Source organism: Canis lupus, chromosome 37 (genome assembly GCF_003254725.2).
Source record: "Canis lupus dingo isolate Sandy chromosome 37, ASM325472v2, whole genome shotgun sequence".
NCBI classification, from domain to species: domain Eukaryota; kingdom Metazoa; phylum Chordata; class Mammalia; order Carnivora; family Canidae; genus Canis; species Canis lupus.
Window position 1 is genome coordinate 18064868 of NC_064279.1, and position 20819 is coordinate 18085686.

A 20819-nucleotide genomic window follows, 5' to 3' on the forward strand; every position below is an offset into this window, starting at 1 on the left:
CATAAATAAGCCAACTAGACTTGCTTTTATCTTATGCCTCCTTCATGCTTCAAGGATCTTCCTCTCGTGGCCAGATAAGAGGACACTGGATACCCACTTCCTATATCCCTCTCGCCTCCTCCATTAAATCTACCTAAGTTCAAAGTAGCTGAAAATGGGAGTGGTACACCTCTTCCCATTGCACAACGTCTTTGAGCTAAACCTGGATTACCAATTCTATAACCTGCCTAATTTTTTTTTTAACACTTTGGGCTTTTTTCACTGAGATCCTAAAATCTAGATCTTGGTGAAAAGATTGAATTCCCCTGGCCCCAGCATTAGACATTAGCCTTGGGTTTTACTTGGAGCAACCCTTCTCAAAGTAAAGTCTCTCCTACTACTCAGCTTGTCTCTGCCTTTTTCTTGCTCAGACAAGAGGGACTAGCAGGAGTGGCCAGCACCTGCCAGAAGGGAGGGATGGAAGCCTTTGCCTTCTGCAGGCTTCTATCTCAGACTAATGGATCCCTATCTTAAGCTGGTACCTGTGACTTTTTCACTTTTCTTCCTTCATTGCAGGCCCAGAACTGCCTCACTAAGCTATACAAGCTAGATAAGATGCAATTCCGACAAACCATGAGGGACTATGTGAACAAGGACTCTCTCAATAATGTAGTGGACTTCTTGCATGCTTTGCTAGGATTTTGTATGGAGCCAGTCACTGACAGTAAGTAAAGCTGTGCCAAGTTCCAGGAGAGATCACTATAAGGTGAAGCAGGTAGAGTTTCAGAGGTACCCTGAATATGTGGAGATAGAATTTAGAGGACAGTGTGTGTGTGTGTGTGTGTGTGTGTGTGTGTGTGTGTGTGTGTGTTTGTAATAGGGTCTAAATAAAAGCTTGAGCATCATCTATGATGACACATTTTGGTGGCTTTCTGATGACAACTTAACCTTAGCAAAGGGGATTTGGTAAAGCTGTGGCATCCTCACTGTTGTTAGCCCCTCAGTCCACTTACCATCACTCATGGCACTCCTCTCTGTTTCATACAACTTTCTGTTGTATGACAACACAGAAATCAAGGAACAAGGGAGAAGAAAAAAAAAAAAAGGAACAAGGGAGTATATTCATGAGTTCAACAAATATGAAATGAGTACCTATTGTGTGCCAGGCTCAGTGCATGGAGATTTTTTTCACAAAACAGGAAAGAAAAGATATATATATATATATACACACACACACACACACACACACACACACACACACACACACTAGTAGTAATGCAATTTTGATATATATACACACACACCATATGTATATATACTGAATTTTTTAAAAACAGGCAAATGGAAATATAGGTAGCCCATCAACCATTTCATAGCTTCATTGCTTTATGAAAACCCCATCATAGAGACCTGTGGTGTGGGTGGAGGCGGTGAACACTAAATTCATGATAAATCAAACACCGTCAATACCACTCAAATGCAATACAGTAATGAAATGAAAATGATGTATGAACCCTGAGTTGAGTAACATACACATTTTAATTAGAACCCAAGAAGAAATAACTTAATATAGCCTTTTATGGTTTATATGACACATGTATGATAGTTGACTAACTTTTAATGAAGATCTATTTGATTACTTCTTTAACTTGTGTAGCTTAATGGAAACATTGTCTTGAATTGGTGCCTTTGCATTCCAGACAAGGCTGGGTTTGGAAATAACTTCACCACGGTGGACAACAAATCCACAGCCCAAAATGTGGAAGGCATCGTTGTCAGCGCCATGTTTAAATCCCTTATCACACGCTGCGCTTCAACCACGCATGAATTGCACAGCCCTGAGAATCTGGTGAGAAGTTCATCTCTTCTTCCCACAGGAGTTCTTGGTCTCTGTTCTAGGAAAAGTTCTCAGTCGTGGCCTTGAGAAATACCAGTTTGGAGTCTAAAAGTGTGCACTTTAAACTCTATTTTCCCAAAGTTAACAGTAGCTCATGGTAGAGCGTCATAATGCATTTCTCCTCGTTACTCATTAAACTACTTCAGAATTGACTTATCTTCCTCTCCCACCTCATAGAGTCTGTGGTGGTTGCTGAGATACTTACAAAGTACTTTGAGGCCTTGAAAAGAAAGAGGTGCTAGAGCACAGACCATTAGCTCATGAAATATTAAAGAATATTATACCAAGCATTTTTGAAACCACGTTTACTTTAAAAATTAATGTAACTATCCTGCTGAAATTAGTTTTGTTTTCTTTTATCGAACACCACAATTTTTTAGCTGCTCCTCATAAATGACTCTGTTAATTAAACCATTAAAGCCACCAGTGTGCGGGAGAAGAACCATGCCTCTAACAAGTTAGTGCTTAATAGCTGCCAAGGAAATTGTGGTTTGGGATACAAAAAGTAGATTAAGGCTGATGAATCTACATGAACAGATGAATTCAGTTCTCTCTGGGGAGTAAAGAAATGTTTCACTATTTTACCAATTTGTTACATATTGTGACTTCTATGTAGAAATCAGCCTACTTATACATATTGACACTATCCGCTAATCTACCTAAATCCAGGAAATCATTTTAAGCTATTCTAAACCATTGAAACTATTCTCATAACTTGAGGTAAACTAAAACTCTAAACCAAATGGAATTTAATTTTGCTGACTGTCAAAGCCACCTCAGCAAAGTTCTTGGAGCTTGAGAAAAGCATGGGCATCATCCATGCATTTAATTTGGTCATGGCAAGAAGTACTTTGACAGGTTAATTATAATACGTGTGAGCACTTTTTATCCATTTTAGAATGCAAAATTAGGTATAGAAGAAATAACTATTTCTTCATTTTCTTTAAATCATCTTAGTTTTTGACTTGGAACCCCCATCCCACCAGAATGGCTGAAAGTTGTACCCCAACATTCTTGGGTTTCTCTACTTCATGCAGAGATCTCAAGTCTTTGGTAGGACTTAGGACCTGAGAAGCTCCATGGGTCTCAGTCATCCGTACAATACTTATTATTTCACATACTACTTTCTGCTGTGTGCATGGGGCTGGGCGCTCTGGTGAATTTGGAACCCTCATTTTTTGGGGTCTTGTCCCTTCTGCCGGGCAAGCTGCTAAAGAGTACAATGAGGGCACGAGATTTTTCTGCCCAGAGGACCGAAAAACACTTTCTGTGTTTTCCTCTGTTACTGTTCCTTCTGATTTTTTTAAGGGTCATGGACATGATTGTCCCAGTGATCTTAGATTTTGAAAATCAAAGCTATCAAGGTAAGTGTTTCTGAGGCTTCTGTCTCTTGCTTTGCCATGAACCTTCCCTAAGGCAAAAAATACAGTAACTACCGGCTTGAAGAGAGAGGGGGAATGCTGAATGAAAAGGTTAATATCTCAAAAAAAAAAAAAAAAGGTTAATACCTCAAGAAAAAAGGTCATATATATTTTTAAATGTGGATTCATCGATAGATTGGTTTTCATAACCCTGCATCATCTTTAGTTCATAGTCAAGTTCATGTTCAGATGGCCTTCAACATACACATTTGTTAAATATGTCCAACAAAATGCACTGTCCTTGAATATTATGCTCTGCTAGAAGTGTCTAGAGGTCTGAGCATATTTGACCATAGTGATACAGAGAATTTGGAGAAGCTGAAGAGGAACTGAAATTTCTAGTCCAAACAAATTTCTGATCACCATTTTTTTTGCAGGCATCTCTTCAGAAGTCGTAATTAAGAGAGAAAATTAAAGCTTGGGAGTCCAGCAGTTTAAAGTGTAAATTGATGTCTTTCTAATGATACAGCCAACTTTCTGAATATGAAGCATGGTAACCATCTTTTTTCATACTAAGGATGACAGGCAAGGTTCTTGGTAATGTTGCCAGAGGAACAATGGAAAGGCCGTGTACCATATACCATCTGTTTCCTTGTAGTAAATGTCTTCCTTTTACGATGCTAATGCTAATCCAAGCCTAAGGAATTAACTTCTCCCTCTCTTCCTGTGAAAACCATTTAACCACACAACTTTCCCTCTTGCATCCAAACAGGGGCTGTATTGCGACATCCGTCAGCTGGTCCAATTTATCAAAGAGGCTCACGGGAATGTCTTCAGGAGAGTGGCCCTTAGCGCTTTGCTTGACAGTGCTGAGAAGTTGGCACCAGGGAAAAAGGTGGAGGAGAATGAATCAGAATCTAAGACTGCAGGCAGTAAAAGGTTGGAAGCTTGCGCTATAAATATTAGTGTTTGCCTGATGTCAGTAGAATGTAATTTGTTGTCCTGTCCCATGTGGTTCCCCATATGATGTGTAACTCTAGGGCAGGGATGGTGGAGCTATCTTAGATAAGTGGGAATTACTGGTGATGGTCCAGCTGAAGTTTAGAAAAAGAATGTGTTTACTATCAAATAAATCCTTTCTCTCTCTCTAAATGAAAACTCAGTTGATCTCAGGCTTACATACACTTGACCTTTACTTCATAGCTCCCAACAGTATGGTGAAATGCTATCTGTGTTAGTCTTTTCCATAGATAATTTACATTTTTTTCCGAAGAGGAAAAGCAATTATCGATACCATATCCCGTTCAGTAAGTAATATTTTAAACATGGCAAAATACAAATTGCTGAGCAGTGCCCTGTTGCGTTTCCTTTTAGTAAATATAAATTTATTGTATGCCTATTCTATAAAATATGCCCACTTACTGAGATTAAAAGAAATTCCTAAATTCAAAATTCTGCTTGTAGTTAATGACTCTGCATTGTGGTGGTATTCTTAGGCAATAAGGCAAGTAGGACATGAATCAAATGGTAGGATATAAATTTCATAGGATATAGACTCATGATGACATAGAGTCTGCAAGCAGTATATGTTTTCTATAGGGGGTGTTTTGCTTTATGAAGTATAGGAAGTGTTGAGAAGTGGTGTGTCCTGCTTTGTTGTGATTGGTGGACTGCACTGTTTGCATAGGTCAGAGGCGGGAAGCATTGTGGATAAAGGCCAGGTGTCCTCTGCACCTGAGGAATGTCGCAGCTTCATGTCTGGTCGCCCCTCACAGACCCCAGAGCAGTAAGTAGCATTGATTTTTATCTCCAATGCAGTGAGCTGAGTGCCTCCCACTATAAGAAATTCAATTTTCCAAACTGCTGTTTGTTTGCTTGTCATCATCTTTGAACTTTGCCTTGCTCCTGCCCTTTACTTTTCATTCCCAATGCCACGAATCTCTATAGATCCAAGTCACAAATAACTAACCTTATGTGTTCAGGAAACTTCCTTACCTGCATTTCCCATTTCCAGTATCTATCCTACTCTGCTTTTCATGCATACTTCTGTGGATAAATCATGAAAAACAGCGTATGTATCAGGTGGGGAGGAGGTGTCATCTACTTTCTTGCTTAGATTTGTTTATAACTTTTTAAAATTTCAATGTATTGATGGCTGTCAATGTGCTTGTTGAAGCTTTTCCAAAAAATAAATAAGATAAACTTCTCTTGTGCTCAGATTTAGCTAAAACATAGACTGTACTCCATTTCACCTTGGTCTTCTTCTGAGATCCATTCCAGTGTTCTCTGAAATCAATCAGTTTATCTCTACTTTTTATAATGGCAAAATCAAAAGCATATTAAAATTAGTGCCTCCAGAAAATAAGAGAATTACTCTAGACACTAAGCATACAACCCAGTTCTATGCAAGGCTCATTTGTCTTCATTCTTCTTTTGAGAATTATTTACTCATAAGGTGTGTGATCAGTATTTAAACTATGGACATCATTTAAGATAGACCATTTTACTTCCTCAAACTTTGGATTACTATGAAACAATTACTCTTCCAGAAATTCTGCAGGGTATTCTAGGTTTTATGGACCTAAATGTTCTCTCTAGTCAAGGAAATCAGCATCAAATAGGACCTTGGTAATTCACAAGCAGGGAGAGCCTTCAAAGAACAAAAGCCTGCATAGTTCTTCTAACCCTTCAAAACCTTTGAGACTGCTTCTAAGTGCCTGGAGAAAAGTTAAAAGATGGTAAATCAACTCTGTGAGTCTAGGGACCATGTCAGTTTTTGCTTACCATTATAGCCCAATGCTTAGGACTTGGTCCCCATAGTAAACACTTAATACCTATTACACAATGAATGAATGAGTGATAGGCAATCAATGAAAAGATAGAATTGTGAAATTACCATTAAGTTTTTGTTTCCTTTAACTTCCTTTCTTAAACGTGAGGTTTAAGGAAGTCTTTAAGGACATAATAAAAAGTCAAACATAAGCTCTAAGGGAAAAAAAATAACATAAAAGGCCAAGTTATGTAGCCAAATAGCCACAAGAGTAGTTCTAAGTCTTTATATACAGAGCATGAGCAGAAAAAGAAGGCATTCCCCTTCCCCCAAAGTAGCACTAGCAACTATTAATCTAATACGATTAATGAGATGGTCTAATAGGTAAACTGGATTTTAGAAATAAAACCATCTATCTTCATAGGTGATTTCATTTTCTAGATTGCAAAATATTCTCTTTCTTCAGTGTTCTGTAAACACTACCTGATATCTTGCATTTAGCATGGGTCTGTTCTTTCCCCTTGAATGAAGATACATGTTTTAATGTGCTTCTACATAAAAATTTCCATTTGGAGAGATGTCATGGAATGTTAAATATAGAGCTTTTCCCTGATCCCAGTGGCCCCAGGAGATGATCATGCCAAATATCCTCTGTTTAGCACTGAAGAAAGGTAGGTGGATGATCCTGGCTCCTCTTTTATCCTCTCTTTCTCCTGCCCTTCCCTCCCCTTCTGACCTTTCTCTTCTCCTTCCTCCTAAAATAAGTCACACTAGCTGAATAATATTAAAAGCAGTTTTACATGGTCTTTTCTCTGAAAAAAGAGATACCCATTGGATAAAGCTGATGTAGCATTTTCTTGAGGTGTTTTCCCACCCAGACCATATAGTCATATGCTTCATCATTGTGTCCCACATTTCCCAAAGGCAAGGAATGTTTCATATACTATGATCATTTGATAAGACAAAACAAACTGAGAAGTCAAATTCTGAAACACTGATTTCAACTCACAAATTCATGCCAAAAATGATAAACAGAATATCCTGGTTTGAAATAAGAATAAAATGTATTTAGTACTGTAAGGATTTTGAGAGATAAAATCTGAACCTTCATATAAATATCTCCAGAAAATAATTGCTTTATATAGTATTATTGAATTTTGGGTAGATTCTGGATTCAATCTCAAAGCTTGTAGGCAAATTGTTACCTAAAATTTCATAAACAAATTTCATCATGTATAACTAAGTATTTTCTGTGACCTTTCTTTCCAAATTCCCAAATACGTTGCTCAAGTTGACAAATGTGGCAAAGCAGAAAAAGCAAAAGCAAAATCACTTTAAAATTGAAATACCATCAAATAGAGATAACCACTGTAAATATTTAGTGTGCTGAGTACATTTTTGAGCATGTGTATACACAAGCTCACAGACACATCCTCGCATGTGTACCTTGTTTAACATGATCTTATCCTATTTCACCCATTGATTAACTGTCTTCTAACTTTGCAATATATTTTAACATTCCCTATATCAGTAATCTTCTTAAATGAGACTTTAATGGCTATAGAATATTCCATCACACAGAAGTTCTATAATTTAACTGTTTCTCTATAGAGTTTAAAATTAGATTGCTTCCAGTTTTTCAGTGTTGACCCATAGTTTCTCATGAGCATTTGATCATTTTGTGTCTAGACGTTAGTATGTTGTCCCGTATTTCCTCGGGATAGCTTCCTGGACATTGGATTTCTCTGTCATGGCTGTAGATATTGGTTTTGGATAACATATTACTAAGTTACCTTCCAGAAAGGTCGAATCTCTCTATCTCATCCCTGGCAGTATGATAGTAACCAATTGCTTTCTATTTTCCCCCTTTTGATCTTTACCAATTTAGTGAGTAAAAATAGGGATCTTGTTTCAAATGACCTTCCCCCAACCAACCAGTGCCTAATGAGATGAACCTCTGCACAATTAGTAAACAATTGTAGGATGATAAACCCCCTGAGTGTGGTTGTATTTCACTTATGCATTTATTGAAATATCACTTGTGAGTTTATTTAGTGCTGAGAATTATATTATACTGGGGTGGAGGTGGAGAGTGAGATACGGTACTGCACAAGCCTCTGGGAACTTCAAAAAAAAAAGTAAAATATTTAGACATAAGTGCTTCTGATATTGTGACTCACACCTGCAGATGAATATGTGATAATATTTGGTCTTTTTATTAAGGCTGGGGAAAAATGATTACCATTATTTGACAGCTAAGACATGACTGTTTTCGGGAAGACCTCAGAGTCAACCTTGGTCTCACTCCTTCCACTCCCCCTCTGACTCATCCTAAACCCCAGTCCATCAAAGATCATACTGCATGATTTGCCTAAATGTCATTGGGAGGAAGTTGAAAGAAATTTAAGAGAACTTCACATGCATTGTCAGACGTTTAACTCTACCCTCTGCTTGCTTTCATTCAGTGATGAACAAATGCAAGGGGGAAACCTGGGGCGTAAAGATTTCTGGCGCAAGATGTTCAAATCCCAGAGTGCAGCAAGTGACACCAGCAGCCAGTCTGAGCAGGATACTTCAGAATGCACTACTGCCCATTCAGGGACCACTTCTGACCGCCGCACCCGCTCACGGTCCCGCAGAATTTCCCTCCGGAAGAAACTTAAACTCCCCATAGGTAAAAGTATGTCTGTATTTATTTATGGATTCTCTTATTCCTTGCCATGTCCTCAGATCAACTCATAATCAAAACAAAGCAATGCATAGTAGGGCAGAGAAAAGGGAAAGCCTTCAAGTCACAAGGCTTAAGTTGGCTCATTCATTCCTTCATTCATTCATCTTTTTTCAGCAGATATTTATCAAACTCCTATGTGCATTATGGTGTGCAAACACTCTGATTCTAGGCATCAGGAATTCAATGATGAGCAAAATTGCATAGTTGCCCAATTTTGCTGAACTTAAAAATCTACTAGGGGTGACAATCACTAAAGCAGATAATCCTACAACTAAGTGTAGTTGCAAACTATGAATTTTATGAAGGAAGTATATGTTGTGCTATGAAAGCATGCAATGAGATTGAACCTAAATGGGGAGGAGGAGACCAAGATCAGAGAAGGCTTCCTGGAGGAAATGAAATTAAGATCTTCAGTGTACTTAGGGGAAGGAAGAAGGAGAGCACTCTAAGTGGTAGCAATAAGATTTGTAAAAGTATTAGGAGGAAGGGAAGCAGAAGAATTGAGATGAGGAGAAGAGTGCCTGCATGACTATGATAGAGCAATAGAGAGTAGATAGAGCATGTGAACCTTGCAGGTAAGGTTGGCTCTTTGTCCTACTGCCCTATATAGCCCAGGTGGATGTTGAGCAAGGGAATAATGCAAGCAGGTTAACTTTTTCTAGAAGATCACTGCATGGACAACATACTGGAGGGAGCACAAGTGGTTAAGAGAGACCAGATAGAAAGCTGTCTAGTAGTCCAGGCATAAGTAATGGAAGCTTAGACTGGCTGGTGACTATGTACAGAGAAGTGGGCAGATTTGAGAAATACCTTGGAGCTAAAACCAACAGGACTTAACTGGAACATGTGAAAAGTGTCAAGGAGAACCGGATGGATTGTGGTTTTATTCACCAAAGAAGCCAAAATTCATTTTGTCCTGGTTTTACTCAGTCTTGTTATTTTATAATCCCATACTGAATATTCAAAGCATGTACATTTTGAAAATCATTTGTTTTCACTTCAATTTACATCAAGCCATGTAACTTTCATTACTTTTTTAGCACATGCTGACATTTGTGTTTAATTCATTTGGGAGAAAATGCTATACTGGCCTAACTTTTCAAAAATTATTAAATAGGGAACTGGCTGAAGCGGTCTTCCCTCTCAGGCCTAGCAGATGGCGTGGAGGACCTTCTGGACATCAGCTCTGTGGACCGCCTGTCTTTCATCAGGCAAAGCTCCAAGGTAAACAGGACATTGCTTATGTAAGAGAATGTTGGAGTCGCTGATAGAAAAATGTCAGGACCAAGAAATGCTAAACACCTGGAGGGGCCAAACAAGAAAGAATTGCAGAAACTGTCTTCAAATTGAATGAAGTTTGGAAACTTAAATGAGCAATGAAAACTAAGATATCTAAGTAGTAGGCTATTACGGAAAAGAAGAAAAGAGTAACAAAAAATTTACATAAGATTATAATGCAGATCTATAGATATACATAGGTATTATTTCCCAGCTATTATAATGTTTTAACTTTATATTTTATTTATTTTTAGTCATTATTTTTTAATTCCAGTATAATTAATGGACAGTGTTATATTGTTTTCAGGTGTACAATATAGTCATTCAGTAATTCTATGCATTTACCCAGTGCTCATCACCATAAGTGTACTTTAATCCCCATCACTTATTCCTACCACTGGTTGCCCCTCTGGCAACCACCAATTTGTTCTCTACAGTTAAGAGTCTGTTATTTTGTTAAGTCTCTTTTTTTGTTGTTTTGGTTTTTAGATTCTACTTGAGTGAACTCCTTTATCTTTCTCTGACTGGCTTATTTCATGTAGATTATACCCTCTCTATCCATCCATGTTGTTGCAAATGTCCACTCTCACCACTTTTATTTGACATAGTACTGGAAATCCTAGCCACAGCAATTGGACAAGAAAAAGAAATGAAAGGCTTCCAAATTGGTATTTCCCACCTATTTTTAACTTTTAATGTGTATGTGAAATTCTTGTCATAGGAATGCAATAGGATGCAATAATTTTCTAATGATTCTCTTTATGTATTCACACACACACACACACACACACACACACATATACACATACACATACACACACTTCATCCTCTTTCTACTGCTTTTGTAACTAGCTTAACCATTCTCCCTATTGAAAAGGATAAAGAAATTCAGGATGATTTTTTTCATTAAGTGCTTCTTCATAATACTTAAGCATTGTAGCAGCATACTATTCGGAAAAGGTAATGATGAAATCCATTTACTACAAGAGCCTTCCCTGTGCATGATCCATGGCCTGGTCACTATAATTTCCAGTGTATGGTAAGAGTTATATTTCTTTACATTCAGATCATTTGCTTCTATTCTTTCTGCTTTGAATCACACTAAAAACAAGTTTTCTTCTGTCTTAATAGTAATATTTTGAAATTATAAAAAATACATCAACCTTATAAGACATTTAGAAAATACAACTCCTCTTTCACATCCTTTTTGCTAAAAAATTGGCCTAATATTGAGGTCTGTAGCCTCCTTGCTTGCTGAAAAGTTTAAGTACTTTTGGCCTAAAGGCAAGATCTAGAGCACATTTTAATTCTTAGGAAAAAAAAACCCAGATATGTTATTTTACTTTAATTATAGAGTATTTTATGAATTAATTTATACTTGTTTTTTCATAAAGAAACAACTGTGGTGTTGTTTGTAAAGGATTAAAATGGTTTGCTGTTCAGGAATTTGAGTTTGGATTTTATCAGAATTAAACTCTAAGAATATCTCATATATTCACTGAATTATTTTCATGGTGCCTGATTATTTACTTTCAATCTATGACTAGATCCTCCTTCAAATTACTCATAAGTGATATCTTTTCTCGTACACTGGAATAAACCATACTGACTGACTAACCAGATGGGGAAGTCAGAAAACTAAAGTAATCTTCATATTACAAACAACTTATTTTTCAAGGCAAGGGTTAGTATAAACACAAAGAGTTGCCTTTTTTTCTCAGGTCAAATTTACCAGTGCAGTGAAGCTTTCCGAAGGTGGACCAGGGAGTGGAATGGAAAACGGAAGAGATGAAGAGGAGAATTTCTTCAAGCGTCTTGGTAAATGTTGTGCAGCCTAAGAATTACATCTGATTTTCAACACACAGAACAAAAATTTGATTGGATAGAGTGGTCCGTTTTCTATTTCCATCTATTTCATATTCATTTCTCGTGTGTGTGTTGTACTGCTATATATAGCTTCTCAATATCTTATCAATTTTGTTCAACACACATTTATGGAAGCCCTACTGTGTTCCTCGTTCCATGGTAGATACTAGATTTACAAAGAAGAGTGAGAGACAGTCTCTTCTTCAGTGTCTATCCTTTATTAAAATCTAAGAGCTTTAAAGAACCTTCAGATTTCCATCTACCTATCTACTTAGGAATTCTGTACATTATATCCCTGAGAGGTGGCCAGCCACCCTCTGAACACTTCCACCGAAGGGGAGTCTATTACTTCACAAAGCAGCCTATTCCAGAACTAAACAGTATTAATTGTTAGAAATTGTTAGACAATCTTTCCTAATATCCCAAAAGTATACTCATCCATAAATTTGATTTCACTGGTCCCAGTTAAACAACCTTGGCCACACACACACACACACACACACACACACACTGCTAGTTTTGCCTTTTATCTATTTCACATTCTCTCTTTTGATCTCACTGCCGCTGGTTGAACATTGTTGATTCCTTTTTTTCCCCTTACGTGGAAGAGTCTCTAGACCCATCACCATCCTGATTCCATTTTATTTAGTGTTCCAATTAGATGATATACTTTACAAAATGTGGAGCTTCAGATGGAATGCAATACATCATATCTGACTTCAATCTGTGTAATAAATAGTGTAACTATTAAGCTCTAGGGATACAGCAAGTGTATGAGCACAATTTAAGGTTGCATTATAAAGTTTTATATCTCATAGTTGGCTTGTACTGAATTTGGATTAACTTTTACTAGCTCACCGCCACATGAGTGAATACCATGCTATATTTTGGTATAGCCATTATTAATTCTTCATCTCAAAAAAGATAAAATGTATTATTTCATTAACTTGGGAGGTGGTTAAGTCACATGCCCAGGAAAGGTCTCTTGAGAACCCAAACCAAGTTGAATTTAGAATTTTTTTCTTTTTTACAATTGTGCTATAAGGATTCATCTGCAGAGACACACATTTCCCTGTTTTCATCCAAACTGTTAATATTATTACTGACCAGGTCAAATACAAATATATAACTCCTGTGATACTTCTAGTTGACTTTTATTAATTAACAATTTGTGGGTATAATTTTCAGACAACCATATACTTAGTTTACTAGCAATTAGCAAACACTCTCCCATTTCATTATAAAAACATCAGATTTTACCAGGAAATATCTCACAGTCTTTATAACTCTGTCTAAAGGAAATATGCAGCTTAGTTCAATATAGTGTATTCTTCATGAAACCACAGTGATTCCTTTGATTACTTTTTTTTTAGTTCCTATTTATCTCATTATCTCTTACAGAATTTGGCTAGGACATACATCAAACTTCTTAGTCTGTGGTTTCAAGAAACTTCCTAACAAAGCAAGACCTTTGTCATTTTCAGTCTTTAGGGACTCTTTTCACTCCTCATGATATTTCAGAGAAGATACACCTAGCATTCAGAGACATCAGAATTATAAATAGATTTTTATGAGGCTTTTTTTGAACACTAAAGAGTGTTCTTCGCCTGGAAAATGTGTTAGCTGAATGGCATTTGACTAGTACTGTGATTACATCTGTAAATTCTTTCTGTGCCCTGCCGTGTAATTTCATGGAACTAAGAATTAACTCAGAGGAGGGTCTCTCACATTTGGTGTCTCCTTAATGAAAGCTTTTCTGCACTTAGGTATTTGCGAATTTTTCTCGTTGGTGAAAAGGATGAAAGCATAATTGAGTTGTTTACCTTCCTTTTGATTCCCTTACATCCCTTTCTTCAAGAAATAGGCCAATATTTTTAGTCTTATTCTTAACATGTTATCATGAGAATTTCTTGTAAATCTTTTTTATTCTAGATTTTTACCCTATTCCTGCAGATTTCAGCCAATGTTTTATATATTCCCTATATTTCATTCACAAAAGGAAAGACTTGGTATGGAATATTCATAGAGTCTGACTCTGAGATCAGTTTGTGTCAGCTATACCTGAAGTAAAATAGTCTCTGTGTAACTAGAAGACAAAACCATAAAATCTAAGACTGATATCTGGAATTTTATGTGCTTTTAGACTGGCAAGAGAAGATAGCTTGCATGCCAACATCATTCTTTGTCCATGTTCTCTGGCTCCTTAAAAATTATAAAAGGTATTCTGTGAGATAATTCCTTTGGAATCTTTTGCAGAAGCCAGGTATCCTCAGCTATTCTAAAAAACAAAAAACAAAAACAAAAACCTTTAAAAACCCCATTATCTGCTAATCTTAGTACATTGTAATTTGCAACAACTCCTGCCCTTGGCCATGTAAGCATTTATCTTTGAGCCTCCTTTAGCCTTTTTTCCCATCTATCTTATTTATTTCCTTCCTTCCTTCCTTCCTTCCTTCCTTCCTTCCTTCCTTCCTTCCTTCCTTCCTTCTTCTCTTCCTTGCTGCCCTTCCCCTTCCCTTCCTTGCTTTCTTTCCCTTCCCTTCCTTCTTTGCAATTTGTATGTATAAATGATTCCTATGCATCCATTATAAATGTATTGGTTTTTTCTTTCTCAATTATTTTAATTATATACTGTTTCTGCTTCTTTAAAGTTGCTATAAAGAAAGCAAACATCAAGCATTCTTACTTTCAAATATATACTCAAACTTCACTGAGTTAAGATCAAATGCAAAGCCAATAGAATTTCTTTAATCTAAAAAATATTAAACAAATGAAAAATACATCTCCTGAACATTTAACAGAACTGAAACTGCATTCATAACCAGCTGTCTTTCTTCTTTGTTTTCATATTCACTAAGAATATTTCATTTTAGAGATCATGTGGTCTTTATTTGAGGGAAGATGTTTTATTAAAGCAATGTTGTTTTCAATCGATCAATAAAATTTACTGAGTATCATCTATGTGCTCAGCTCTGCCATAAATTCCATGGGAAATGCTGCTTAAAGAAATACTGTATTTTGAAATATCCCTTCTTAAACTTAACAGATCATAAAAACTGTATTCTATGTAAATTTATAAGTGATACCTCAGTAAATTTAATGTAAAAAAATAGTAAATAAATGCAATGAGAATGTACTGAGACTAAAAAATTAGGCCTTATGTCCAAGGAAGCCAAGAAGCATCCTTATATACTAGTAAGTTTATATAAAAGACGAATAGAAGGTGCGTTTTACAACCAAAGTACTTTTTAGCATTTCTTTTACTAGTACAATATGGAATGCCAACTGGGAATAATTTTACAATCAGTTTATAACATGTACAATGTTGATTTATTTCTTACCATAAATTACTCTGACATAATCTCTACCTTCAGCAGTATACAAAATTCTGGCCTCCTTCAACATAAACAGTTGGGTATTCTGGGGATGCAATGTGACATAGCGGTAAGAGGGTAGGCTGATGGTCATCAGGTCTGGATTTGAATTCTGACTTCATAACTTTCTATTGCATGAACTTCGTCTAAGCTATTAACCTGTACCCTCTTTCTGTATATATTTATGTTCTTACTGCCCTGTTCTCTCCCCTTCTCTTTTTTTGATTATCTTTAAGGCTTTATCTTATAAGGCTGTTACAAAAAATAAATTATAAAATATTTCATACAATACTGAACACATATACTAAGTACTCAAAAATTGAAGCAGATGCATGGCTACCCATTAATGCCACTATAATGCAGTGGAGATTTTCCATTATAATTAGCTTTTACTTATAAGCATTATTCTTATGCCTGAGATCATAGGATTCTACTGTAATGAATATCCATCATTCTGTGAAGCAAAGAAGATAAAGTCTTCCTGACAAAGATTGTTTTGATCACTTTTCTTTTCATTATTTTATTTAGGCTACTTAACCATATTGTTTCTGAAGTTCTTTTTATCAGAATGGCACTTCTGGTAATATTAAATAACCTTCTTTTAGAATTCATTATCTTGTCAAATGAGTATTAAGAAAAATGACGAAAAGCTTATTCTTAATGTCTCCTTCAATAAGATGATGGCAACTGTTCTTAATAAATTGGTTAATAAATTTATTTGGGCTACGTGGGTGACTCAGTTAAGCCTCTGCCTTTGGCTCAGATCACAATCTCAGGGTCCTGGGATGGAGCCACACGTTAGGCTCCCTGCTCAGCGAGTGGTCTGTTTCTCCGTCTCCCTCTGCCCTCCCTCCACTCATGCTCTCTCTCTAATAAATAAAATCTTTTTTAAAAAGAATAAGATTGTTGATCATACATCCTGTCTTATATATTCTATCACAACTTTGAGGCAATTATTACCTAGTATATTGTAAATCTTAATTATAGTAACAAATAATAAAACAACTGTATTCATTAAAAAGAAAGACATTTGAGGTCTGTCTTAAATTCAAAGTTTAAGGGACTGCTAAGGTTATAATTTCTTTTGACAGATGGGATTTCCTCTGTGTAACTTAAAGGACTATATATGTATGATTGATAAAGTTACATAGAGGTAGGATAAATCACAGGAAGTTACTGGTTCTAGGAGTTTTGATAATGTTCAGTGAATAAATAGCTACCTTTGCAAGGCAACTGTCTAGAAACAAGGCCACGTAGGAAGTATTGTTTCTATACTGCAGCTTTTCACTATACGCCCTTCGTCATTTAAGATTCTGTCTTCCAAATTTTTTCCACCATCAGATTCTTTGTGTGCTACTTCCTTTTTGCAAATGATACAGATATGCCACACTAATTGGAAAAAAAAATACTGGAGGTGTTGAACATGGAATTTTGAAAAAGGAACATTTGCATCTGAAAAGGAAATATGCCCATAAGGAATGAAAAATGGGAAATTTCAACAATTATTTTATTTTATTTTTTTAAAGATTTTATTTATTTATTCATAGAGACACAGAGAGAATGAGAGGCAGAGACACAGGCAGAGGGCGGAGCAGGCTCCATGCAGAGAGCCTGACGTGGGACTCGATTCACGGTCTCCAGGATCACGCCCCGGGCTGCAGGCGGTGCCAAACCGCGCTGCCCTCAATAATATTTTAATTATGAGGCATTATTTGTACTTATTAAAATTTTCAAACATATAGAAAAAGTAAAAAGAATGGTTTAATGGATCTCAGATATCCATCGCCCATTTGTAATAATGACAAAAATGTCTATATTTGTTTCATCTATCCTTTATGGTTTTTAAAAAATATTTATTATTTAAAAGAGAGAGGCACTCAAGCAAGAAGAGCACAAGGCAGGGGGCAGAAGGAGAGGGAGAAGCAGACTCCCCGCTGAGGAGGGAGCCTGATGTGGGACTTGATCCCAGGACACAGAGACCATGACCTGAGCCAAAGGCAGATGCTGAACCAACTGAACTACCCAGGCACCCTGATATTTAGGTTTTCAAAAATGTACCTAGGGATAAAAATGATGAAAAATGATACTTTATATCATTGTTTAAAATATGTGATCCTTAGACTTTCTGCATCAATAACTCACAAGGAGTGTTTGTTAAAAAAGCATGAATAGCCCCCAGGCATGGAATCAAAATTTCTAGTGATGAGACCTGATATTCTGTATTTAATAAGCTTCAGACTGATTCTTATTCATAGGCGCTTTAACTATGGAAAAATAAGGGTGGGAAGGAATCAGTGGTTCCCAAATCTCTGACTACAGTGCTGGGTCAGCCTGATTACATCATTATCTTCTGGGCGGCTTACAAAGCGCAAATTTCGATACTCTATTTCTAAGAATTCTGATTCTGAAAGTCTGGATGAAATTCAGGAACTTCGTAGGTAATTCTGACATATAGTTAGGTTTGGAAATCCTGGAATTAAATGACCAAACTCTAAGATTCTTTACGTCTCTAATAGTCAGTGATTCTTTGTGTTGTAACTGAGATATCAATTTATGGAACATATATGCAATTGTGCAGTGATTCCATCTTTGATAAAAATAGAAGTTAGCTGTTGATTACAGGAAGATCATTTTAAATATACTAAGAGCTCCTGCCAGTTTTAAAGAGGAGACCTGGTAGCAAAATGATCAGATCCCATATTTAAATATTTATGTAAAATTCTACATTTGCATATACCATGTGTCACCAGATTCCCAAAAGTTTATGGTGTGTCTAAATCAGGCATTGAGCTGGAAATGAATGAGATGGAGTCAGGGGAAAAGCTTTCAGGCTGACACTACAGAAAACATGTTGTTATAACTTTGAAGTTCTTTTCAATCTGTGATCCATTGTATTTTCTTTCTTTCATTCCTCCACCATGGGAAAAACCTATAGGTTGCCACAGTTTTGATGACCATCTGTCTTCCAACCAAGATGGTGGAAAAAGCAAAAATGTTGTGAATCTTGGAGCAATCCGACAAGGCATGAAGCGCTTTCAATTTCTGTTAAACTGCTGTGAGCCAGGGACAATTCCAGATGCATCCATCCTGGCAGCTGCATTAGATCTTGTAAGTTTCTGGAAGACTTTGCCCACTCTGTCTCCTATTACAATTAATACTGCTAATGGAGGAAAGCATGAATTTCTAATCCTAACCCTCTCTATGGAGTTTTTTTTTTTTTTAACTGTTCATGCTTTATAGTTTTCAGAGTACAGGTCTTTCACCTCCTTGGTTAAGTTTATTCTTAGGTACTTTTTTGGTGCAATTATAAATGGGATTGTTTTCTTAGTTTCTCTTTCTGCTACTTCATTATTAGTGCATTTTCAATCTGCAGTGCAACAGATTCCTGTATATTAATTTTGGATCCTGTGACTCTACTGAATTCATTTACCAGTGCTAGTAGATTTTTGGTGGTCTTCAGGGTTTTCTATATATAGTATCATGTCATCTACAAATAGTTAAAGTTTTACTTGTTTCTTACCAATTTGGATGCTTTCTATTTCTTTTTCTTGTCTGATTGGGAAGAAATGGCTGGGACTTCCAATACTATGTTGAATAAAAATGATGACAATGGACATCATTGTTTTTTCCTAATCTTAGAGGAAAAGCTCTCAGTTTTTTACCACTGACTATGATGTTAGATGTGAGTTTTTCATATGTGGCCTTTATTATGCTGAGGAATGTTCTCTTTAAATCAACTTTGTTGAGAGTTTTTTTTTTATCATGAATGGATGTTGTACTTTGTCAAATGCCTTTTCTACATTTATTGAGATGATTATAGGTTTTTGTGGGGTTATGTTTTTTTGATTTTCTCAGCATTAATTTTAAAAGGAGGAAGAAAGGTGATGAGGTGAAAGAAAAGGGAAAAATTTAATAATAAATATGCACCAGGAAGTAGACTGTAGAGCATCATGATTAAAAGGATGTGAGGGCTCTGACATTTACTAGCTAAAACTGTAAAATAAAAGTAGGGCTAATAATAATCCTCTGGCTAAGTGTGAGGATTAAATGACACATTAAATGGAAAGACCTTATGGGAGTGCTTGAAATACAGTAACTGCTCAATAAAGTATGCCATTATTATTTTTTTATTATTATTAGTTTTATGTCTGTCATGTATTAGTACTTAAACATCTTTGAGTCTTGGTCTAGTTGTCAACTGAAGGAAAGATATAAAAGGAAGGATAAATTGAATTGTGCAAAAGGGCTTTGAGCATCATATGGTATTATATACACATGTAAGGGATTAAAGAATATAAAATGGATCTAGTTTAGAAAGGGTTTCTTGGGCAGCCCAGGTGGCTCAGCGACTTGGCGCTGCCTTCAGCCTGGGGCCTGATCCTGGAGACCTGGGATCGAGTCCCACGTCGGGCTCCCTGCATGGAACCTGCTTCTCCCTCTGCTGCGTTCTCTCTCTCTCTCTCTCTCTCTCTCTCTCTCTCTTCCCCACCGCCCATTAATAAATAAATAAAATATTTTTCTTTAAAAAAAGAAAGGGTTTCTTTTGGGAATGCCTGGGTGGCTCAGTGGTTGAGCATCTGGCTTTGGCTCAGGGTGTGATCCCGGGGTCCTGGGATCAAGTCCCACGTTGCCCTCCCCACAGGAGCCTGCTTCTCCCTCTGTCTGTGTCTCTGCCTCTCTCTCTGTATCTCTCATGAATAAATAAATAAATAAATTTTAAAAAAGAAAAGAGAAAAGGTTTCTGTCAAGTAAACTAGGCCCAGATATAATTTTTCAACTCAGTGCCTCAGTTTCCTTTATTTACCTCAGATTTAATAAACTCTTCCTACATTATATAAATACTGGGTACAGGGATCCCTGGGTGGCTCAGTGGTTTAGCACCTGCCTTTGGCCCAGGGCCTGATCCTGGGGTCCGGGGATCGAGTCCCTTGTCGGGGCCCCTGCGTGGAGCCTGCTTCTCCCTCTGCCATCTCTGCCTCTCTCTGTGTCTCTGTCTATCATGAATAAATAAAATCTTAAAAAAAAATAATTGGTACAATATACCAGGTAAACATCAAGAATAAAGTCTTTTAGTTTCTCTTTTAAAAAATAAAAACTAAATAGACTTTTTTTTTTTTTTTTACAACAAAGAGCTTAAAGCCTTCCTATAAATGATGACTTTTCCAGATTTTACAGCATATGGACAAGTGACCATTGACCACTCATATTTTACCTTGGAAAATCAACCAAATCTGATAATAACATTATACCATTTTTGTGTGACATTTGCACGCTTTGCTATCAAGCTAGTTACCATCAAGTTAACGTGACTTCACTTAAGCCTGAAATAAAAATACCACTGTAATCACCCAAAATGATGACTTGTTATATAAGATTTTTCAGTCAGTCTCCCATTCCTGGATGTTGTCCTTTGTGAATGTTCATAAATTCCAAAATATTCAGTGTGCATTGATGCATGCTATGGTGACTATAAAATGTAGGGAATCATGAGCCTCCAGGAGAGCTGAGGCTGATGGTAATTTATCAAAGAGCAAGATGCCTGTCTAAAGCAAAAGAGTTTAAC

The 20819-nt window shown here is 36.6% G+C and overlaps 1 protein-coding gene across 14 annotated transcripts in view; it reads left to right on the forward strand.

Moving 5' to 3' along the window:
* UNC80 (unc-80 homolog, NALCN channel complex subunit) overlaps nucleotides 1-20819 on the forward strand; it is a 215099-nt gene that overhangs the window by 60029 nt on the left and 134251 nt on the right. For 11 of the 14 annotated variants that reach the window (XM_049106536.1, XM_049106539.1, XM_049106546.1 and 8 more), the window contains exons 15-22: nucleotides 556-703; nucleotides 1680-1828; nucleotides 4010-4176; nucleotides 4925-5023; nucleotides 8473-8687; nucleotides 9856-9962; nucleotides 11738-11834; nucleotides 18192-18364. In XM_049106536.1, coding sequence (XP_048962493.1) covers nucleotides 556-703; nucleotides 1680-1828; nucleotides 4010-4176; nucleotides 4925-5023; nucleotides 8473-8687; nucleotides 9856-9962; nucleotides 11738-11834; nucleotides 18192-18364 — 1155 coding nt within the window. The remainder of the gene's footprint in view (nucleotides 1-555; nucleotides 704-1679; nucleotides 1829-4009; nucleotides 4177-4924; nucleotides 5024-8472; nucleotides 8688-9855; nucleotides 9963-11737; nucleotides 11835-18191; nucleotides 18365-20819) is intronic. The other 3 variants (XM_049106540.1, XM_035711026.2, XM_049106545.1) reach the window with 1 other exon arrangement.